Source organism: Hibiscus syriacus, unplaced genomic scaffold (genome assembly GCF_006381635.1).
Source record: "Hibiscus syriacus cultivar Baekdansim isolate YM2019G1 unplaced genomic scaffold, ASM638163v2 tig00110621_pilon, whole genome shotgun sequence".
Lineage (NCBI taxonomy): Eukaryota > Viridiplantae > Streptophyta > Magnoliopsida > Malvales > Malvaceae > Hibiscus > Hibiscus syriacus.
In genome coordinates this window covers 27,288-52,667 of record NW_024062802.1, presented here as the reverse complement: position 1 = coordinate 52,667, position 25,380 = coordinate 27,288, and the positions used below count along the sequence as shown (strand labels likewise).

At 32.4% G+C, this 25,380-nt stretch overlaps 2 protein-coding genes and 1 pseudogene across 3 annotated transcripts; 1 reads left to right on the top strand and 2 right to left on the bottom strand.

The window, feature by feature from the left end:
* Positions 1-3,495: 3,495 nt before the first annotated feature.
* LOC120135833 lies at positions 3,496-4,023 on the bottom strand (annotated as a pseudogene).
* Positions 4,024-5,568: 1,545 nt separating this feature from the next.
* Positions 5,569-6,837, top strand: LOC120136098 (dof zinc finger protein DOF5.4-like). Of its 2 annotated transcripts, none has more exons than XM_039152209.1 (2): positions 5,569-6,164; positions 6,378-6,837. In XM_039152209.1, exons 1-2 carry the CDS (start codon positions 5,658-5,660, stop codon positions 6,786-6,788), a joined length of 918 nt encoding a protein of 305 aa, XP_039008140.1. In that variant the 5' UTR covers positions 5,569-5,657; the 3' UTR covers positions 6,789-6,837. The 2 variants fall into 2 exon arrangements, with proteins under 2 accessions (XP_039008140.1, XP_039008141.1); XM_039152210.1 differs by having other exon boundaries at positions 5,569-6,168; positions 6,382-6,837.
* Positions 6,838-14,897: 8,060 nt separating this feature from the next.
* LOC120136097 (hexosyltransferase GAUT11-like) lies at positions 14,898-18,493 on the bottom strand. The gene is made up of 2 exons (XM_039152208.1): positions 18,074-18,493; positions 14,898-16,676 (listed from the first exon to the last, which is right to left on the bottom strand). Exons 1-2 carry the CDS (start codon positions 18,224-18,226, stop codon positions 15,228-15,230), a joined length of 1,602 nt encoding a protein of 533 aa, XP_039008139.1. The 5' UTR covers positions 18,227-18,493; the 3' UTR covers positions 14,898-15,227.
* Positions 18,494-25,380: the final 6,887 nt, after the last annotated feature.

The following is a 25,380-nucleotide window of genomic DNA, read 5'->3' as shown; positions in this document are numbered from 1 at the left end:
TCATTTTTCATATTTTAAATTAATAAATTGACTTCATTATTCTAATTTTATTGAACTGAAATGTATCATATCTTATATTTTAAAATATTATAAAATTGAATCAGATTCTAAACTTACTTAACAACTCTATAATAAAATAGATTAATTCAATAAAATCAAATTTCCCTAAAGTTTTCTTCAAATATATAATGAATAAATAATAAAATATAAAATTCTTACTCTAACCGTGATATAAACAATTGAATGCATAAGTTAAAATGTTTAGCAATAAGCCCTCAACAATCCGGAGAATTCTAAGTCAACGAATCTCTTCGTTATATTTCCATTATAATATATTAGAACTATTTTTATTTTTTCATTAAAATAATTTAAAATATAAATAAAAATACATTCACATATTAATCAGTTATAATATTTATGTTTATATATCATATTATCGTATTATTCAATTATTCTATGTTGGAGTTCTTATTAGGCCATTTTTGTATTTCCATTAACTATATATATTATGTCGTGATGAGTTTGTCATTTGAATGGTGCATCTCAGTGGTTCAAACCCCACCAGCAATAGATTATTAAATTAATTTATTTTTTATTCATTTAATTGGTGACACTTGACATCATTTGATTGGATAATTTTTTTTATTAAATTAAATAAAAAATATTAAGAAAAAACATCTAATCTCATAGTAATACATGTCACCATATGATTGAGGATTAAATTTATTTATTTAATTTAAAATTAAGACCAAATTAATAGAATACGTAATTAATGAGGACTAAGTGTGTAATTATATAAATTTTGTTAACTGCCACATCATCTCCTCCGTTAATATTTAACGACATGTGGCTTGATTGACAAGATTTAAATAGTTAAGTGACTCGGTTGATAAAATTGAAAAATCGGTGATTAAAATAAAATGTGTAAATAGTTAAGTGGTCAATGGTATAATTTACCCTAAAATTTAACGTTTTATAAATTAATTTAATGATACTCATCGTTAACCATGCCCATCTATCCTTGACAAGCGTTTGTAGATTTTTTTATTTATAAATCTTATATTATACCAACAACAATACTGATCAAATTAAATTCAATAAATAAATAATGAAACATTAAAAAAATATGTATAATGATATTTATATATTTTATAATCAAATTTATATAAAATATGTAAATTTATGTTTGCAAGCTAAATATTCTCAGCAATATCCGGTTAGGACAAAACAAGTTTTCCTCTTACCATTCTTTGTTTTACTTCGGTACATAAGCAATTATGGTTTGATCTTCCAACAATTATGTTACATACTAATAATAAATTCAAATATTTATTTATTTTTGAATTATTAAATATGAACACTTTTACATTAAAGATAAGGCATTCGACAAATAATCCTGGTTTTGATTTCAAATTGTAATACTACAATTAATGTAAATAATAACACATCATTCACTAACACACAAAAGATCCACTTGCACCGTGTAAGAATCATTAATATTATATGAAAATATAATTATTACAAGAATCTGAATGGATAATTGAGGTTAAAATTTGTTACATTAGAAGGTAAAATAGAATTTTATTTTAGCCTCAACCATTAATTTAGATTTATCCCATAACTATAGTTTTATGTAAAACTAATGAATTTTACCTTGTAGATAGATTTTATCCCATATATAGACACATGTACATATAGATGCTAGAACGTTTGGAAAAAAAACCTTGGTAATGAAAGATGGAGGATAAGGGACTAACCTTCCATGAATCCAGAGTCTCCGAAAATATACTTGCATTCTTGTGTAGAAGTACCTTTTGATCTGCTGCTGATATTACCCTATAATGGCACTGCAGCTCTTCTATACACGCTTAGGATTATTTTCGTATACCTAAAATCTGTGTCCTCCATCAGCTTCGAAAAGTCCTCTCGGGGTTTCTTCGAGCTCTTGGCCCCCGTCTTCTCCACAACTGCTTCCTTTGAAGGAAAACCTTCATTAATTTCATTTCTGTGGGAGAAACTACCTTTAAGTTTCAGGTATTATGCACTCTAGAAAAAGAAAACACCCGTAAATGTAACGTATTCCCCCGAGAGAGAGATCACCAGCTACTTAGTTGACCGTATAGTTGTCACAAGCATTCTTCTAGATTCGCATACAAGTACTCTTCTTTTTTATTATAAATCCCACGAGAGAAAGATCACGAGCTACTTAGTTGACTGTATTGGAAAATAGCTTCAACTATGAACATACTCTAGAACTATAATCATTCGAGGGGAAAGACCGTAGAAAAAGCATTCTTAAAAGTGGGTAGTCACAGTTCGTGCTTCCACGATTTCAGACACAAACAATGGCATATTCATAAAGCTAAGAACAAAATAGGCAGAAAAAGAACAAAAAATTTTGGCTATGATTTCGAGCTAGAAACAAACTATTATCCCTTTCTAATGCTAGAGATAAAAGTTGATATATTCAAATGCAGTTGAAGTTGAATTTTCAAAATTACTCATCTCATTTGACAAACAAATGAGCATCGAATCATTTAACAACTGCAAGAAAACCTTTCTGAACATATTAAGAGCAAAGCAGTACCTGCGATGGCCTTGAACAACTTTAGCCATGTTTCCATCATACGTAGGAATAAAAATATCACTCTCCAATGAAACAAGATAATCTAATGCAGCCATCTGGGATGAATGATTTTGAAAAAAACCAAGGTCCGACGGCTCCAACAGAGTCTCTTTTCTAACCTGTTTTAACAAACAAAAGGCCAATTATTAATAGGTGACCAGGAAAAACAAGTGAGTTTTCTGAATTTCTAGTTATGTACCAATTTTAAATAAGCAGCAGCAAGATCTGCAAATCTCCTCCTTCCACCGTATATTTCACCTGCTGCAATATAGATTTGGTAACTATTATCAATGTCCAGCGCCCTCAAAATAAGGGCGGTTTACTCAGGCGTCAAGGGGCACATACCATCTTTCCTTTTCAAGTCCGAAATTATTATTTTCTTTCCACCAGGGATACGCATATCTGCCAAAGTGGCCGTGAGATGAGTGAGATTAAAGTTTAAATTTAGGCCTCTGGGTCAGTAAATTGTCAAAGATGCATGAACAGCTCACCTCATTCTTGTCAACTCGTCCACCTCTTCATCATTGCAACCTTGGGTACAGCCAGAAAATGCTAACATATCCATTTCATATCGAAGGTGAAGTACTGTGAAGGTCCATTTGCCTCAAAAGCTTAACAACTCGTTTACCTAACTCCTCAATCTGAGAAGTGAATCTTAAAGCATTAAAATTTACATGACATCGCAGCTTCTGAACATCTAAAGTCTGTCCATTGTGGGCAAGTCGAGCATCCGTTCTATTCAATGTACTTTACTTCCGTATCGGAGGAAGAATCTGCCCAAATAGATGCATACGAATTTAGGAGTCATAATAGGAAGTAAAAGACTGGGAAAATATAAGAACATTTAAAGAAGGGAAAAAAGAACCAAGCTACGTTCGCTGAAGAAATGACAAAGAATTAACCTGGTTATGATAGTAGGACATATCCGACCAGCTAATTGGCGGCATTGAGTACACAATCCCCATTTCCACTCTCCTCTTAAGCCTAGGAGGCAACTCCTTCAATATTCGAACCTCATCTCTCAGTGATGTAATGAAATGATTCACATCAAATATATCCTGAAATTCACTGGCATGTTATCCAGCTCCGGGACTATAAGCGTGACATTCAAATATCTTGCAATGGTAACCATGTCACAAATCTGTCAAGCAAATCCCAAAAAAACAAAAGACCGTGACATCAATTTCCACATAGATTTACACCACAAAAACAACTGATGAACTTGGACAATCTAGAAAGAAATTAAAAGGGGAAAACCCCATATTTAGTGTCAGTTGTTAGAGCACTCACTGCTGCTCGCATTTGATTGAGACCTCCATTACATGACACCATCAGGTATCCATTGTTCTTATAAACCCCTATAGTCAACAAATACAAACATTATATCAGTTTAGGATTCCAGCACGTACCAGTGATCCCTAAAACTTGAATGAAAAATAAGAATGCATGTAAAGACAACAATTTATCTGCATATAAGTGAATACCATATGAAAAAAGCAACTGAAAGAATATATCGAATTTCAAGCAAACTTGTCCAAAACAAGTACGAAGACCATATAATTCGAGAAAACTGAGACACTTGATCTGAACATTAGGTAAACAACAGATTTGATTCAAATCAAATCCTATAAAAAAGGATAAATGAAACAATGGACAAACAACCGAAAACATACAATAAATGTAGAGAAAAATGTGTCATAAAGATAGAAGCATACATGTTATAAAGGAAGAATTATTAGAAATAAAAAATAAGAAGAAAATAAAGATACGTTATAGTAAAATAAAGAAACACAATTAATATCGGTGATCAGCGATCATCACCAATATTAATGTCGTCATCTATCATAAAAATAAAAAATAAAAAAAAGACTAACTACGGTTAAGTGAAATAAATTTATAAATAACTAAATACATCCATGTAAGTATTATCAAAACTGATAGTTATGGACGGAGGTAGGGATGGCAAAAAAACCCGAACTCGACGGGGAAAATCGAAAATCGAATTAAACGGGTCGGGTTCGGGGAAAATAAAATTAATCCTTTTGATTATGTAGATTCGTACAAAATAAAATTTTTATCATAGAATGAACATCAAACATATGACAGTTAATAAAAAAATCATTATCATTTCACCCAAATTATATAATTTACCGTTCAATCAAATTTAAATTTTGATTTTGATAATATATATACTTTTTTATAATTCTATTATGATTAAGATCGTTTTAATCAATTCTTCTAGTAATGAATTTATATATCAATAAAAAAAATTACCTACAAAGTAAATAAATTATTTCATTTTTTGATATAATATCTGAATAATCAATAGTACTTATTTTCAAATTAGAGATTATCACATGTTTAAGACCACACTAAGTGAACGGCAAGGCTTTACCCTTTAATTTGATAAAAGTAATATTTTAATCCATAACATTATAAAAAATTTAATTAATAACACTTTGCCTTTAGTTTGGTAAAATAGATTTGTCTCAGAATTAAAAGTTTTTAGTTATTGAAATAGTGAAATATTCGATAATCATAATTTATATTATTTTTCTAAAAATTATTTAATTATTATTGTTGTTAAAAATAATATTGTAAAATAATCATTACAGTATCATGCAACACTAAGATACTCCAGTTCAGCAGAAAATAAACCGGGGGTGGCAGACAACTCGATAACGAGAACCTGATTGTGAAGGAATCAATGCCCTCCACGTATCCCTTATCTATATAGCCGTACATTCGTCCAATTTCCAGATCCCTCCCTACAATCCTATATCGTCCTCACATACCCAACTCATTTTCTCAAGGTTAATATCGTACTCCTACTCTATACCAATATTTGCATAATTTCATTACTCTATAGGGTTGATTTGGTCATTGCGAGTTAATTTGATATACTAGAAGATATGAAAATGGATATTCCCGACTTCGAAATTTTCTGCTCTGCCTTTCTCTTTCCTTTTCCCCATTTTCTAACGAATTCCCTCCTTTTCTTAATATAATTTTGTAGCAAAAATTTTGGTAAATGCAAGACATCCACTTGATTGATGGTGGCCGTATATTTAACGGAGGAGGAGGGGGAGAAGGTGGAGACAGGAGGTTACGACAACACCACCACCAAAACAACCAAGCACTTAAGTGTCCCCGCTGCGACTCTCTCAACACAAAGTTCTGCTACTACAACAATTACAACCTCTCTCAGCCGCGTTATTTCTGCAAGGGCTGCCGTCGTTACTGGACAAAAGGAGGCGTCCTCCGTAACGTCCCCGTAGGCGGTGGTTGCCGCAAAGCCAAAAGGTCGAAAAGTAAAATCAAACCTTCGTCCGAAACCACGTTATCCGCGTCCGCCGTATCTTCACCGCCACATCCAGAACGACAGCAGCTGCAAAAGCAACACCGTTATAAACGTAAAGTGAAATCTCACTCTAGCAGCGAGAGTTCGAGTCTTAATGCAGCAAATTGTAATGTCGCGGTGACGAACAGTGATAACATAAACAGAAACATATACAGTTCTTCAGGCGGGACAGCGGAGGCGGTGTCGGCGATTACATCTCATTCTACGTTTTATGGAAATCCTAATAATTTAGGATTCGATCCAGGACAGCTGCAAAAGCCACCGTTATAAAACGTAAAGTGAAATCTCACTCTAGCAGCGAGAGTTCGAGTCTTATGCAGCAAATTGAATGTCGCGGTGACGAACAGTGATAACATAAACAGAAACATATACAGTTCTTCAGGCGGGACAGCGGAGGCGGTGTCGGCGATTACATCTCATTCTACGTTTTATGGAAATCCTAATAATTTAGGATTCGATCCAGGATTGCTGGAACAAGGATCGGACGGCGGGATTTTCTCGGAGATTGGTAGTTTAACCAGCTTGATTACTACTCCATCAAACAATGAAACGTTGTCCTTTGATTTCGGCACTGTATTAAATAGGCCAGGGCTGTGGCAGCATCATCAAAAGAAGATGAGCATGGGAGGGGAGGAAATCACCGGGGGATGGCTTGATCAGACGGCGCAGGTTGAGCAATCAAATTTTGATAGAAGATTGGAGGATGGATTTCAGCCTTTGGATTGGGAAGGAACTGGAGATCAAGGATTGTTTGATCATTCGAACGCCGTTGATCAAACATATCGGAGCCAAAATCAGTGAACTGATCAAGATCATCCAACTCTTTATCCACCGTAAATAATCACTCACTCTTTTTTCCCCTTCAAATATAATCTATTAACTAAAAATTAAAAAATTAAAGAAAACTTCAAAGCGTTTTTAAGAATCTGAAGAGAATTTTCAATTTGACGACTGCTTTTTTGTGTAATAATTTCTTTTTTAATATTTTATGTTTTTATTTTTGATGATTTTGAAGGTGTTCCGTTTGATCTTCCGGATGTTCATGCGCAACCAACTTTCATGTTAGTCTTGTCCTTTTTATGCTACTCTCTCAAGTTTTGTTTCTTCTTTATTCTTGGTAATGTTTTCGTGTATTATGTATCTTGAATCAAGCAAATCAAAATTGTCGATGAAAATTAATTCGTTTAATCGGTATTTTTATTATAATAATTAGAAACTTTGATTCATAAAATATAAAACTAATTTTGAAATATAATATTAATTAATATGTTATTAGAAATATTACATTTAACTTTTTATAAAAAAAATAATTATATGAGAAGAAATCATAGTGAAAATGTGAATTTTTGATGTTGATCCTATTACGAAAAACAATTGATGACAGACGTAGTTAAAAAAATGAAATATTTAAAAGTTTAGTTATAAAATTGATACACCCTAAATTTTAATACTTAAAAATTGTCATTTTGAATATCTAATCATCGCCAAAATAATATCAATTTATTCATAGCATCGCAACGATAAAAAGATATACTCCCATTATCGTATTATTAAAATTTAACAGTTTTATAACATAATTAAAGTCACAATCTAAATTTAATATTAATTAAAAAATAAAAATTTAATAATATAATAATATATCACCTGGAGTCCCGTGTTATATGATGTAGTTTATCACAAATACAGTGATTTAAGTATTTTCTTTACGGACATGTACGGACGGTGACCACGTAGAATCGAGCCAAATGGTCATTTTTTATTTCATAGATGTTATAATTTGATCATTAAATTTAACAAATATCATTTTGATCAATTTCGTTATAAATTTATAACATTTTAATCATTAAGAAGTTAGATATTATTAATTTGACGACGTATCATATTAATAAAATGATTTATTTTTTTTAAAATTTTAAAAATAATATCATAAACACTTCGATTACGAAATTTTTTCTATTTAAAAATGAAATAAAAACTTAACTCCCATAAATTAATTCCAGAATACTTCATCTTTGCTTGTAATTACAACCTAGATAGAAAAAAGTCACAAAACTTCAAAATTCAATAGATAATAACTATTTTTTATTAGTTTGAAATGAATATAAAGTAGTATTTATTCAGTGATTCTTAATCATTTGACATTGAACGTTAATACACTTATACATACGGAATGTTGAAATATGAAATCTTAAGAAATAACAAAAAAATTTAACTACGAAAGTTGTTTAGTTCATGTTAATAACTAATTTTTAAAAATAAGAATAAAATAAAATGTTAAATAATATTTTGAATGAATGTGTCGAACTATATGACCCAAATTATTAATAAATATTATTTAAATATCATTATAGCGTAAAATAAATTAAAAATAAAATATAAATTATCATATTTAATTTCAATAACGATGATGATGTGGCACTTGGGGTCCAATTTAGGTGGGTGGTGCCGGTGGTTACAAGTAGGGTGGTGATGGGGTGGGTCCAAAAGGCACGTGATCTATGGGGTCAAGTCTCACCGCCCCATACGAGTCATTTCTGATTTTGAACTATGATGGTGGCGAGTTAATCCCCACCATTTTCCTTTGATATTTTAAGCACCTATTTTATTTTTCTACCTTTGAATTGCTATTATTGCTTTGATTAGTAGTTCATATGTTTAATATCTAAAAATAAGTAATAATATGCATAAATTAAAAAATAATTCAATGAAATTAAAACGAAATGGCAGAATATCAGTTTTGTCTTTCATATTTAATTTATGATCATTGCTAACAAAATTGTCTGTTAAGATCCGAATCAAAAAAATTTCTTTGAAAAATATAATATACTTAGAAATGACAATGGATCGAGTCATGTCGAAATTCTTACTAATCTAAATTCGGCTCTAGTACTATACTCTACACTCGACATTCGGTCTGATTCAAATTTAAAGAAAATTCACAGACCTAAAATTTGAGATAAAAATGATCCGAAAATAAATAATATACATTTTTATTTAATAAAATAAAAGTCTAATTACAAAATGTAAAGATAGAAATACTATAACCATTATATCTAAATATATTATATTCTTTTCACGAGTCGAGTCAAATATTTTTATCATAAATTCGAATTTGGCTCGACTTGACACAAATTCAAACTAAAAAAAGAAACCATAAAATACGAATAAAAACTTATCAGATTCGAGTTAAATTGTATTTATAAAAGGATATTTTATTATTGCACTCAACACATATTTGAAGCCTTAAATTATAGGGTAGGATATAACACTTGGGGGAGGGGGTGTTAAATTAGGTGAGTTTTGATATAGTCGATTTGTCCAATTTGCCTTTTGTATTGTCAGGTTTAAGCTTTAGAGGCGTCCCCTCTTCATGGAGTTTTGACAATTAATTTATGATTTGATAAAAAAAATTATTTTCTAGACTCGTTATAAATTTTGATTTTTTTTGAATAATTTATAGTGATTATAATAAAATATTTGTTTAAAATTTTTTAATCAATTAATAATGCATACATATCATCATCCTATAAACGTAACTGTTCGAATTTAAAAAATTTAGAGAGAATAACATTCCCTTTTATTATTGAAATCAATTGATGATTTCATATATGTGTATATATATATATTTAAAAAACATAATTCGACTCTTAAACAATTCAATTTCCACACACATACTATAATCCAAGGAATATAGATATAGGGTGTGTTTGGTTCACGGAATATAAGATTACCAGTGGGAATAAAAGATTATCAGGGAATAGGATTACTGAGAATGTTGTATTTTGTGTTTGATTGGTCTAGCAGGAATGTAAGATTACCGTGTTTGGTTAAAGGAATAAAAGATTATTGGAATGTATATTTGACCAAATTGTCCTTATTATATATTTGTTTTCTAACAAGTTGAAAAATATTTATATATTTTCTTTAAAAAAAATAAATTCATAAAATTTATATAATTTTTTTTTACAAAATTGAAAATATAAAAAAGGTTTAATGGAATGGTAAAATTTTATTTTACCCCTGAACTTCATATAAAATTTTAATTATAGATTTTTTTTTGTAAATCTAAAATAGTTTAAGGATAAATTTATAATTTAACTTTCGTAGAATTTTTATTATTCAACGACAGAATAATAATATTTTTTAAAGAATTTTTTTAAGGGCATTTTAGTCCAAAACGCCGGTAATCCAAAAATACCTAAGGAAATGAAGGTAATGATATTCCCGGTAATATACCCATAAAATATACTATTAATAATATAAGATTACCGGGAATAATATTTCTAACCAACTAAACGGGAAAATATAAATTTCGTTCTCATGTAAATCTCACATTCACCTAACCAAACACACCTTAAGGTACAACCAAAGAGGAGATTGCCTTGGCTACAAAATCTAAATTTAGGGGGGTGGGGGTTGCCATCAATCATCGACTTGGCCTATTAGGAAGGGACTCAATTCTCAAGGCATGAGGCTGGACCACTACTGGACCATAAAATACCGCCGCTGATAGAGGCATAGGGGGGCCGGAGCCAAGTCAAACTTTTCCGGCTGACAATTACCTATGCTTAACCCAAACATACTAAGGTTTCATTTTTCTGGAGTTTCAGTTAATTGCACTCTAATTTGCTTTAATGATCCTTTGATGTACTCTAACGATAAAATTTCATAAATATTTTTCTCTTTAGCTTTAGGGTTTCATAATTGAAAGAGAAGACCAACAAAGGTTTTATATTTATGTAATATTGATGTATCATTAATTCATATTAAATAGAATTTGAAATATTCGTCTATTAATGTTGTATCTGTGTAATTTTTATTAGATTGAAAGATATACGAAGCCCTCAAACTTTAAAAAAATCAACTAAAGTCTTAATTCATTTATATCTAATTAAACTCTTAAATTTAAAATTAAATCAATTAAGCATTCAAACAGAGAAACTAAATACATTAAGACTTGATAGATTTTAACCGTTAAAACTTAATAATTTTATGAGATATTACTATCACATAGTTATGTCATCTAAAATTTATAGATTTTCTTTATCAAATTTTTAAAAAAAGAAGTTTAAATTTCTAAAGAAATTTATGAGAATATCACTTGAGAACATTATGATGAGACATGTTACAGTAACTTATTCAAAAAATTTGTTAGATTTAACCGTTAATATTGGTAAAAGGATGAGTTAGTAAAAATTTAAAATACAAAGGCTTAATTAGGTGTAAAAAATCAAAGATTTAATTGATCCCCCACCCCCCACAAAAAACCCGAGGGTTTTGACATCCATAAATTTTTTTATTTATTATGTTTCTTCTTTTTAAATTTAGCATGGACTTACGTTTCTGTCTATATGCAAAAATTTTTACGCATGGATTTATTTGTAGGGATTATTTCCCATTATAGACGCGTATAGGTAGATTACATATGAAAACTGTTCAACTATGTATTTATTTATTTATACATGCATTGTATTTTATATTTTTTTTTAATTTTCTGACTGTCGGAGGTCTTTCACGGAAGCTGCTCTCAACCTGGCGTTGGGGGCAGCCTACTACCCTATCTCCTCTTACCCAATTACATATGAGAATAGGGTTTTGTTGTTGTTGTTGTAAACATTTTTTATTGCTTGATGTTACCACACTCATAAATTAAGAAAATTGAATATTACTTCAAATTTGTGCTACTTGAATTCGGATGTGAGTGTAAGATATGGGCATGTTCAATTTTTTCCATGTAAAGGGCCAATCTGTATCCATATACCTATGTTCATATATGCGTCAAGCACGGGTACTTGAACAAAAATGAATAACTGTAGCCTATAGGAAAAAGTAGTCCTCAAAGTTAAATTAATGAAGTGAATTCAGCAGAGAAACAAGGGTATGATAGCAGTAACTTGTGAAGTGACTGTGACGTGCCAAAATAAAGGACAAATGAAATTTCTTCTGGGAACCCATGTTTGAATAAACATCGGACATGTTTAAGACATGAGTACTTTGAGAAAATGAAGAGTCAAAGTAACATAGCTTCTGCTTACTTGTCAGTAACTAATGAGAAAAAGCAGCATTCAACTCTCAGCTATGCTGCTCTGATTCTTCATTTTTCTTGAAGAAACCACATCCGATGCATATTCAGACAAGGATATAGACATGATCCTTTACATCAATGAAAAACTTTGAGAAACTGAATATAACCGTGCCGGACAAATACATGCATTAGACAGTGACACCCAATGCTAATTATCATAGGTTTCTTACAGTGAATTCGATTAAGTATTTTGCTTCTATAAAGTTAGTTGCATTAGATTTTTATATTTTTCTTATATATATATGTATGCACACACACACATTATCTATGTTCTTATTTGTGTTTGGTTTTTGATATTTTTCCAGTATGTAATCGTCTCGTGTTAAAGGTTTATAACACATGCATGTATCAATATGCATGTCTATTAATTTCAAAATTGACGAATTAATCCAAGTACATTGAAATTTGAGCTCTTAAATTGAAGATGGAAAATAATGTTGTTGGAGTTTAGCGAGGTGTTATATAATATAATATTAAATTGTTTAAAAATGTCAAATTGATCATGAAAATATTATCTTAACAAACTGCTAGTGCCGAAAATTTCTGCCGACTTGAGTAGGTAATAAACGTGGTTAGTTATTATCTTAACATGATTAGTTATTAATATTAATATTAGGGTAACCTACATAAATGGTCACTAATGTTTGAATAAATTTTTATTTTTTCCACTAAAATTTCAAAAATAAAAAATTGATTATTAATATTGTTGATTTATAATAAATCGATCATTTGCATATAACAGACGTTACTAAGGTAACATAATGCTGACATGTAACGTTAAGTCAACTGACTTGGCTGTCAACGGTCAAAACATATCGGTCAAAAGGCCCATGTATGAAAGAGAGCAGTTGAAAATGGTATCTTCCAAATTTTTTCTCCATTTTCTTTTCTTATCCAGAAAAAAAAAACAAAAAAAACCCTTGAAGCTTCACTTTTTCTTAAGTTTTTTTCTCCCATAATAATCGCCAATTCTCCTTCAAGTCGCTACCACCATTTCTTCCCGGAAACGAGATTGGACCCACTGTTTTGGCATTGTCCAACACCGGAGACAGTGCAATCACTGGATACCTTATCAATTGTTCTAGTGTTGCTTGACGCGGAGTCGCCCTAAGCGTCAACGCCGTCTCCACCTGCGAAAAAGCGAAAGAAAATGTTTCATGGTAACTTGGTACCAACTGACAAGTAGATGTAATGTTGCAAAAAATTATTGACAGGTGCTTAGTACAATGAAAGTTGAAACTTGGAACTTACAAGGTTCAGTTGTATCTTGATATCATCTCGAAGTCTTTTCATGGTAACTGCAGTTACTGTCATAGTCCGACCGTCATTCCGGCGACGAGGATAATGTATCTCAGAGTGAAAGGGAAAACATTTAATACAACAAGAACAAACATGGTCAACGATGTTCCTGCCTAACATGAATGATCACCTCCAAAGCAAGCTAAAATGTCGCCTCTACTTCACCGACAGCAGGTAGTTTATGCTCCCGAACATGGATGCCACTGAAAGCAATCTCCAGGAATTTCTCTAAGCAAGTCGAAGCTATTTTCCCTTTCAAAAATGGGTCGATGATCTAATAAACAGTCTCAATCTTCATGTGTTCTTTAACCCAAGGAATTATATATCGGGTAGCAAAATTCTTTCACGTCAAACTTTATTACTTTTCTACCATAAAGTACTTCGAACAAAACAACCCCAAAGGATAAAACATTTGATTTGTCTATCACGAGTGCAGGTGTAGCTTCAGTCAAGAACTCAGGAGCCAAATAACCCAAAGTATCAGATATCCTTGTTCGACTTGTTTCCACATCTACGTCTTCGAGAGGAGGCAACTCTATTTCGATCAGGAGATTCGATAAACTAAACGAACAAGAAATCGGCAATCTTTGAAGCCATTTGGTCTTCTAACATAATGTTGTTGGATTCTATGTCACGGTGGATCACTGCTCGCTTTGCTCCTGCAAGAAGATAATGCAATCCACGAGCTGCCCCAATGCAAATCTCTAACCTCTGTTTCCAAGTGAGGGGATCTTGATTCTTGGCGAATATCGTGGAGATGATCGAAGAGCAATCCCTGGATCATGTAATCGACCACCACGATCTTCTCGTCTCCTGTATCAGAATCCAATGAGAGAAACAAGATGTTGTTGCAGCTGGCAAAGTAGATGCACTTCATTTCCCAAGTCTTTAAGTCTTGACAATCACATCAAGCGTTTCACAGAGGGAACCGAGGCCCCATAGTTGAAAATTCCTTTGTATACAATGCCACTACCACCTTTACCAAGAACCAAATTGGAATCGAAGTTATCGGTAGCAGCTTTGATCTCGTCGAGTTAAAATCTGACGGAATAAATGTGTTATAGAACCAAATTTCAACTGATTATTTTTCATACATGCACCTTTTGACCGAGTTTTGACCGTTGGACAGCCAAGTCAGTAGATTTAAAGCTCCATGTCACCATTCTGTTACCTTAGTGACGTATGTTAACAGTGAGACGATTTGTTATAAATCGACAACACCAGTGACCAATTTTTTACTTTTGAAACTTCAATGGTAAAAATGAAAATTTACTCAAACATTAGTGAACATTTGTATAGTTTACCTTTAATATTATTAAACTGTTTATTAAGTTTAATATTACAAATAAAAGACAATAAATCAATTAAAAAATTATCTAAACAATGAGATTACAATGGTCGATATAAGAAAATCATACGAATTGTGTTTAGCTCAATGGTCAATATGACATGAGATTAAACATATTTCTTCGATTTAAAGATGAGAATTACAGGGAGATTCAGCTTACAATAAATATATAAATGATGTCCAAAGAAGATCAAATAGATTATTACAATAATTTGTAAAAAAAAATAATAATAAATTTCTGAAAATTTTCTTGCTTGAGGAGATCAAACAAGACCCCATCAACCAAAAATGAATTTTCCCACAAATCTTTCACCTTTCTGATGCATAAGAAAATCATTCCTTTTATCCTTTCAACATACTGTGATGAACAACAAAAAAGATATGTCAAATCTCCTAACAATGTCAAAAAATTCCACCACCGCCCTTGCCGCGATTGGCCTTTCAATGGGTTCATATCGTCGGAGGTCGCATAAACTACAAGCGGAACCAAAAACGAGCATGTTTTTTCCTAACTTGTGGCGCAACCTTGGATATATGGGTGGCTAAGATTTATGTACCTATCCCATAGATGCTTATACCTTCCGATTGCCAGTTTTAGCCATGGCTTCATGTTCCCATTGAAGTGAATGACTGCTGCGCTCTCGATCAGGCGGTTGTCAATGTTAAGATCGTAACCTAATCCTAACACATGCCATCTCCGATCAAGTGGTTCTGTCAGCCCATAAAAAGCTAAAAGACCGACTGGAAGAGTTCCGAGTTTCCAGAGTGTCTTATTGGCGTTTTGCTCCTGCCAGTAATGGTATCTTGCAGTGACGTTCGCTTTCCTCCAGGCAACTAGATCGAAAACATTCATGCCAAATGCCCATCCACATGCTTGTGGATCAAATTTTGAGCTGATGATCGGATTTGAGAAATTCAGATACTTGTAATAACGATGATATGCTTCAAGACAAGTCTCCACCACCCCGTTTACATTCCCATGCAAATCCAATGAGAAAAGCGGCGTTAGATCCTTCTGCACAACAACATCATCATCGAGGAATACTATTTTCTCAAGTTGTGGATAGATCTCTGGTATGTAAAACCGAAGGTGATTCAACAAGGCAATATATTTAGGGTTCCGCAATCTCGGCTCAACATCTGGATTTTCCCCAAAATAATAGGTCCGAGAATCTGCATCAAGTAGCTGCTTTACAATGGGAGCATAAGAAACATTCAACCAAGCAAACTCCTCGATGTTCTGCACCTCTATCATGGCCCCCTTGAAGTCATTACTAAGGAACCAAGCTTGCATAGCTCCATAGGTAACCCAATTAGTGATAATGTGGAAAACCATCTGTTTAGAATGATCGGCATTGGAAATCGTAGAATTGACGACAACTGAGGTAGCAAGGACATTGTCCGAAAATACGCAGAAATGATAAAGATTGTTGTCCACGAGTCGAGGAGAGTTTCTCCGCTCATTTGCGAGGTCTTGAAAGGGCAACCTTTTAAGCCAATCAGCGGAAAGCTTGAGAATTAGGCAGTGAAGACTCTTAGGAAATGCCTCAGCAACTAATTGTCCAAAAACCGTACTCTGAGCAGTTGCAGCATTGGCTCGTTCTTCAAGGGCTTGAATATGAGATTTCATTGTCACTATCGTAGTTGCAATGTCATAATGAGCATCTTGTGCCTTATATATTAGAGACGATAGACGGCTAATTATCGGCTCTGCTTCCTCTAGTGTAATGGGCCTCCCTCTCATTGCAGCTTTTGAAAGCAAAAGCTGGCAACTCCGAATCATCGAGGTTAGCTCCCAGGCAAGGTAGAAGTTATTGTGCTCTTTTGCAATTATGACATAAGCTTTGGCAAGTGTCATTTGTTCTGCCAACTGCCGAGACAATGACGTAGCACTCAATATTTCTTCGGTAAAGTTTAACTTCTCATGAACATCCCGCTCCATTCTTGAATCTTCCTCCTGTCAAGGCGAATGCCATAGATAAGCAAGTCATACAATAATCATGTTAAAAGAAAATGGCTATAAAGTACAATGATTCAGTTAACCTTCAAATACTTAAGATAAGTAGATCAGTAGATGGAAGATAAAAAAAGACAAGCGGAAAACTACATAAAAGCATATAGCACAAAGTTGCATAGAAGACACTGATATTCCATCTCTTTCTTCCTTCTATCTTAAAGAGTGATCAAGGCAATTTCAGGCACAAATTTATTTACTATTATACCAAGTACTTATCGGTTTTCACTTTCAGCTGTGTTCTTCAAATAGCATTCCCGTTGATCAATCAGAAGAACATCCTACCACGGTGTTCTTAATCAGGAAACTAGAAGTGAAAAAGCAATCTAAGTTGTCATATTGGGTTGGAGAATTGCTGGTAGTCATGACATCAAAGTAATGACAGATTATTGAAGATGGTGGAAAACACGGAACTTTGAAGTAATAAACAGTCACTATCTTATTGCTGGCATAGTAACATAAGTCGTAGAGAAATGTTAGATAATGGTTTCCATATGTAGCTAATTAGTAGCTGCATGTATACATGGTTGTGAACAGTAAAAAGACGTTTCTCCATCCAAGTTAATACCTTGCATTTGCACCCTATTTTGAGTTACCATAGGAATTCCATAAACCGAGATCGCGAAATCCATGTGCCTATATCATCTATAAATCGTATAACAATACTAGATTCAATGAAAATGCCTTATCGTTATAAGATTATTACTTTTAGACAGTTCCAGCATTTATTATATATTCATCTCCATAATAAATTCTTAAGAACATCAAATTTATAATTTATTCAACATCGAAAGTATTCAACACAACTACTGTCAACTCTTGTTAAATCTGGCCCTAAACAAGGCTGGCTAAGCAGCATATCGTAATCTCATTAAAAATGATTTAGTTGCCTGGTGATTGTTTATTCCAAGTAGACAACCCCTGACTAGATTAAATATAGTACGATACCGAGCACCTATTCCGGAGGAGGTCTAGCGACCTGCAACAGTGTCTATACAAGCAATGCTGCAGGGTTGAAGGCTGGTTTCCTAGTGACACTCATGGTTTTGGTCTTAGTGTAGTCTCGAGATGTGAATTGAATTGATTTCTGGGTTTAAACAAATAGCTCGGATTTTGCTATCAACGGTAATAGGGATCATTTCATTCTTATAAACACATAAACAGCAAAAAGAATACTAAAATGAAGAACTTTGTATTCATCCTCATGCTTTTAAATCCTATGAACAAGTATTGAATTATACAATAAGAATCTAAACCCACAGATACATAAAAACAGATAATTAAAAAAAACATTAAAAAAAAGGATCAAAATTGGAGATATGGGTTGCTTATGTTCTTACATGAACAGGATGCTCCACCCGATCTTCATTATGATTGTGATGAACTACAAATAAAACCAATACAGCGACAACGAACAGCCCAAGCAACGCATAGATCCAATGCGAAAACCTCCTTCGAACCGGGCGCCGGTAATCGGTGGCCCGCCGCCGCATCTTACAACCCAAATACCTTCCACAATTCTACCACCAAATCGAGATATCTCAAATACCCTTTTCTTCAGATTCGATCATAAACGAGAATTTCAAATAAATTTTTTTTATATACAATCACTCCGGCACACTTTTTTTTACAATATACGAAAGCTCAGAACAAACAATACAAACAGACAACAAAAAACACTGTAGGGATTGCTTTTTGATGCGAATCAAAGGCCTAAGAACTGACGGTAATGGGATCTGGGCTTTCTTTGTGTTTGCATGAACAGTTAAAGTTGAAGACTTTAACCAGAGGCAGAGAGGAAGGCTTTTTTTAAAATATATATTTTTCGGGTTTTTATTGGTTTAATATTTTGGTTAATAGATATAGGAAAGATAAGAGAGACGGGACCAGCAAATTAGACCATGTGATAAGCTTGCGTTTTATTTATTTTTTTCATTTTTTTATCTTATTTATTTATATAATAGGTTTAATCACATATTTGACTCTTAAATTAAAAATAAAATACCTCAAATCAAATATTTATTGTACTAATTGCAGCAAAGCGTTGGAGACAAGGACCATTTGTTCATTCATTGCTCCTTGGTTGTTTCTCTTTGAGAATCTATTTCGCTCCTTAACGGGTTGAGGACATTCTCCTTGTCATGAGAGGATATGATTTTATGGGTATGTAGAGCATGAAAATGTAAGTCACTTCTCACAACTATTTTAAAGATTACTCAGCTTATATCTATACTTTGTGGAGGAAAGAAATCGAAGAATGTTTCAATATTATTACAGAACAGTTGAAGATATACTCAAAGTTATAAAAGATATTTGTAGGAATCCAATTGAGGGGGAAAAATATTAATAGACTAGATAGTGCTAATTTTAATATTTGTAATGTATGGGGTATAGTCTAATCGATCAATTGATTTCGTAAGTAGATTGTTCATAGGGTTTTGTTGGTGATTGATTTTGTAGCAGAACTCTGTTATTTGGGTAATAAAATCCGAATTATCCGGAAAAAATATTATAAATATATCATTACATTATAAAGTTGATATATATGTTTAATATAATTAATATAACGACAAATTTAATTTTTAAAATTTATATATTTTATAAATTTAATCTTAATTAAAAAAACCAATAAATAAAAACGTTAATACGTAACTTAACAATTTATAACGTTTTTATTGTTCTATGATAAATGAGACGTTTTGAATTTAGTTAAATTATGCTATTAGTATATATCACTGATAAAGTTTGAGATTTACACTAAAAAAACTTAAAAATATAGGTCCTCCTACTTTTTCGTTTCTTAAATTTTATTCCAATCATTGGCGTCGATAGTATTTTCAGTCCAAATTTTCTAGCTTGACAACTTTATTAGGTTGTCTTATGTATTTTTTAATAATTATATATACATATTGATCGATTAATTTGTATCAAGAATCGTAAAAATTTATTATAAGTAAATTATTATTATTATAATTTACTTATAATAAATTTTTACGATTCGTGATACAAATTAATCGATCATATTTATGCGGTTTATTTTATTCACAAAATCTAATTGGTGATGGACATAAGATCCAGACTCGACAGCTTCTGACTCGACTCGATTATATTAGGTCGGGATCAGGTTTAAAGTGAAAATCTCTAATTTAATCTAATAATATTATTATCCCTTATATATATGTATGGATAATTACAATAATACTCATTATATACCTTATTTTACATTTTTGTATGCAATAATCCACAACTCTGCTGCTGCCACTGCTACTGCCGCCTTTGTTTGCTCCCCATCTCCTCCTTATTAAACGCCATATCACCGATCTCTTTGCCCTAACACCAAAACCGATACTTCCCGTCGCTTCGCTGCCTCCACAATTACTGGTCTCTTCTCCTTTCCCTCCACTTTGGCTACCTCAACTTCAACCCATATATATATATATATATGTATACACGTATATATTTCAATTACGAAATCATGATTTAATTATATATATATATATATATTAATATTGTAATAACCATTTTTTTATAAAACAATTATATATTATTTTAAAAACGATTATGACTTTAAATTAGAAAATTGGTGATTTGAAATTAATTTGAATTAAATTGAACAGAGTCGCCATCAACCTTTGGGTTAGGTAAGTCGAATACCTAAAGACGTCTTTTAAAACAATTTTAAGAAAAATCATTTTTAAGACAAAAATAGTCTGCATTTACCAAAGATTCAATTAAAATGGATTCGGGAGTCGGTTACGTGTGGGGAAGGCTATACACCCCCACAACGCCCAAAATTGGTACTGTGTCGCTTACACATCGTCATAAATGGTGGAAGTTACAAATCGAATATAAAGTTAATTTATTATCCATTTATTGAGATTTATTTAATTTGCCTCGAATTATTTAAAGAAAATCCTTTAACTCAATCAGAAATCTTGAAATTTGCAATCCTCCGTCGGGAAAGCTATTTCAACCATTTCTCATTCGTAAAAGAATATTCTACCATTGATTATGTAAAAAAATTGCGAATCAAATATAACTAAAAGCGATGTTTACATACGAGTAAATTGATTAACTAAAAACGTGAATTGAATACAAATTAAAAAAATTTGAAATTTACATTCACATAAAATAAAATAAATTGTCACTTAAAATAACACACATTGCATCGTTTGAACAAATTAATTAGCAAAATATACTCGACTTATTTCAAGTTTCTATGTCGTTAAAATGCCGTACCGGATCACACCACTTCGATCAAGTGGTACTTTCCACGCCCATTCTACGCATACGTGTTCTTGAAAATATAATCGAATATTTCATACATAGATAAAATATAATGAAAATAAATGTAATTGGAAATACAAAATAAAATATTCACATTACTAAAAACATTATTTACATAATACAAATAACCGAATAACAAGTACAATAAAATCATACCTAAATGAATAAAATAAAATATTACAGATCTAAACACAAATATAAATAATCACATTTGATTTTAAGGTACCAAAATAAAATAATAAAAACCTAAAGGAATAAATAACAAATAAAACAAATAATCCAGGGCCAAGAACAAAATATTAAACAGTATGCAAATCATACACAAATAAGATTAGGGACCAAGATGAAAATAATAGAAACTTAAAAAGCTAAACAATAATTATAAATAAAGAAGAGCCCAGATAGCAAACATTAAATAATACATGAACCAGAAAATAAATAACCCATAAATAATACTTAGGACTAGATTGCATTAAAATATAAACATGAAGGCCGAATCATAATTAAACCAAAAGTAAAACAATGACTAAGATAATAGACTTATAATTATCATAGCCAAATTTGAATATCAAAGAAAATACACAACACCTAAGATTAGTGACTAAAATATAATATTTATAAATGTCAGAGATAAATTCGAAACTCAGCCAAAATACATAACATATAAACTCAGGGGCTAAAATGAAACTATTACAAACATTGGGACCAAAGTCAAATATCCACAAAAATGACATAACATACATTAGTAGGACTAAAATATAAAAAGGAAACATAGATGCCCAAAACAAAAGAAAACAAAATAGACATTAAACCAAACATCAAACAATGACTAAAATAGAATATACGAATATGATGACCAAATTCAAATAACAGTAAAGATAATAAAAATGCATGGGATCAGTGATTAAATTAAAATATTTGAAAATATTAAATCTAGAATCAAATATAGACAAATATGATATAAAACATGAACAGGGACTAATATATAACATTTGCAAATTTCAGGACCAAATCCGAATATCAAAGGAAAATGCCCAATAAACTGCAACAGTGACTAAAACGAAATAAATATAAATATCACAACCGAATTATAATATCAGCAAACATAATATACAAATTAATGACTGAAATGCAATCATTAAAAACTAAAAGGCTCGAAGTAAAACAATAATAATTTCATTAAATGACTTAAATAAAGCATTACAAAGGAGAAGGGACCTAAACTGTAGTTACCCCATGCTTGCAAAACACGGGTACCCAGACCCTTGAAACGGTGGCGTGTTGGAAACAAGTTATAAGCCTTGTTTTAGGGTTTAGAAAACCCTATTCCCATTTGGTTTCATTCTCTCCCTCAGCAGTAATACCGAAGCATTCAGGGGAGAGCTCTCCCAGCTTCTTCATCGCACGAGGCGGCCCAGAGTCCCGACCACCGTGAACCGGTGGCCACGGGACGCAGAATAAACGAAAGGGTCCCCTTTGACCACAAAGTCCTCTGCTCCGGTGAAGCAATCAACGGCCGGACCGAATCCAAGGTAAGCCTCTCACTCTATCTCTATTTTCTCTCGAGCTTTCCTTTGTTTCGAGCCCCCCACCCGAAGCTCTCTCTGTATTTTTCTTTTCGTTCTCCCCTCTGTTGCTCTCACCGAATCCTCTCCCCTCATAATGGTTGCCTGTTGGATTTTTTAAGGGTTCTTTCGGTGATAATGGTACCTAAGGCTTAGGGAAATTATGGGTTGTTGATTTAGGGTGATTGAATCCCGGATTTTCGGGATTATAGGGATTTTTTATTTAGATTTATTTTTGTTTTTTTATTGGGTTTTTTTCTCTGATTTGCTGATTGATTTGGTATGTTGTCACTGTTGACCGCTTGAGGGATGGGCTCTGATCGGCTCGGGAAGCTTTCGACGATGGCTCGTCGACTGGGAAACTGGAACTCACTGGCGGCAGTGGCTTGATGGCTGTTGGCTTGAACGGCTACTGGAACGTTGAAGAGGCACGACGGCTGGATTGGCTTTGGGTTGTGAAACCCTATTTACCATCGATCTGGACCGTTGAATGGGTCCAGATCGAATGGTCTATGTTGGTGCGGCGCTGGGATGTTGATACCCTAAGGTTAGGGTTTGCAATCGGGCTGCTGAGTGATGGGTATGGGCTCGGGTCAATTGGGCTTCGTTTGTTGGGCATGGGTTGGCCTGCAAAACAGTGTAATATGTAAATTGTAAGTTAAATAATAATAATAATGCTAATAATAATAATTAAAATAACGATAATAATATATACAAAAACCCGGACAAAAACGGGTGTCTACAGCTGCCCCTCTTTGCACATTCTTGTGTTAACAAGAATAGGGCAAAGATGATAAGACAACACGTTTTTGTCTGGTTCTCTTCCATTTTCATAGAAATTGGATAATATTGGTTGTTGGGGACGACACTGCTCATACGTGATGAAGAGTTTGGGTCGTCTAAAGGTGACACGGCTCCTACGTGATGAAGAGCTCTGGTCGGGGAATGACACGCTCATACGTGATGAAGAGTTCTGGCCATCTAAAGGTGATAACACGGTTCCTACGTGATGAGGACTACTGGTTATCTAAGGGTGACCCGGTTCCTACGTGATGAGGAAATATGGTCAGGGGATGACACAGCTCATACGTGATGAGGAGATCTGGTCTGGGGAATGGCACGGCTCATACGTGATGAAGAGTTCTGGCCAATCTAAAGGTGATAACACGGTTCCTACGTGATGAGGACGGCTGGTTATCCAATGGTTGACACGACTCCTACGTGATGAGGAGATCTGGTCTGGGGATGACACGGTTCCTATGTGATGAGGACTACTGGCCATCTTAGGAATAATGGTTTCAAGGGAGACCAACTCAAAGATGTGTTTCAGTAGAAACAAACTCAAAAATTGAATTTTGATAAAAATTGTCTCAAGGGAGACAAAATTCGTTTCAAGAGAAACGATCTCAAAGATATTTGCTTTGTTTCAAGTGAAATAAACTCAAAGATAAGTTTTTCAAAAGCAACTGTCTCGAAAGAGACAAAATTCGTTTCAAAGGAAACAACCCAAAGATGGCATTTAAAGGGAATTGTCTCAAATGAGACAAAATTTGTTTTTAAGGGAAACGTTCTCAAAGATGTTTATTTTGTTTCAAGGGAAACAGATTCAAAGATGGTAAATTTTGTTTCCAAAGAAACAAACTCAAAGATTTTTCTCAAAGAAACTGTCTCGAGAGACATAAAATTTTGTTTCCAAAGAAAGAAATTCAATGACTTTTTTTTTCTTTTTTTTTTTTTTTGAAAAGACATTGTCATAAGAGACAAAACTTTGTTTTTCAGAAAATGGTATCTTAGTGAGACAAAATTTTGTTTCCAAAGAAATAGCCTCAAAGATTTTTCTTCAAAAGAAATTGTTTTAAGGGATAAAACATTGTTTTCAGAGAAACCAACTCAAAGATGATCTTGTTTTAAGAGAAAATGTTTCAAGAGACAAAATTTTTTTAAAGGGAAACGACTCAAAGATGACATTGAAAGAAAATTGTCTCATGCGAGACAAAATTTGTTTTAATAGAAACGATCTCAAAGGTGGGTATTTTCAAAAGAAGTTATCTCGAGAGACAAAATTTTGTTTCAAAGGAAACCAACTCAAAGATTTTTCAAAAGAAATTGTCTTTAAGAGATAAAATTTTGTTTCAAAAGAAATAGACTCAAAGATGGATTACATCTTAAGTAAGACCAAATTTGTTTCAAATGAAACAATCTCAAAAGTTAGTTTTTAATTAGAAACTGTCTCAAGAGAGACAACATTTGTTTTTAAAGAAATAGACTCAAAGATGATTTTGTTAAGAGAAACAAACTCAAAGATTTTCAAAATGAACATATTCAAAGATTTACTTCAAAAGAAACGGTCTCAAGAGATACAAAATTCATTTTAAGAGAAACAGATTCAAAGATTTTTGTTTCAAAAGAAATTATCTTAAGAGAGACAAAATTTTGTTTCAAAAGAAACAAACTCAAAGATTTTTGTTTCAAAAGAAACTATCTTAAAAGAGAAAGAATTTTGTTTCCAAAGAAACAAACTCAAAGATTTTTTTCACAAAATTGTCTCAAGAGATACAAAACTTTGTTTCAGACTCAAAGATTTTTCACGAAATTGTCTCAAGAGAGATAAAACTTTGTTTCAAAATAAATAGACTCAAAGTTTTTTTCAAAAGAAACGACTCAAAGATATTTATTCAAAAGGAACAAACTCAAAGATTTTTCAAGAGAAACTGTCTCAAGAGACAAAAATCGTTTAAAAGATTCAAATATTGTCGATTTTGTTTATATGGAAATAATCTCAAGGGTGTTTTCAA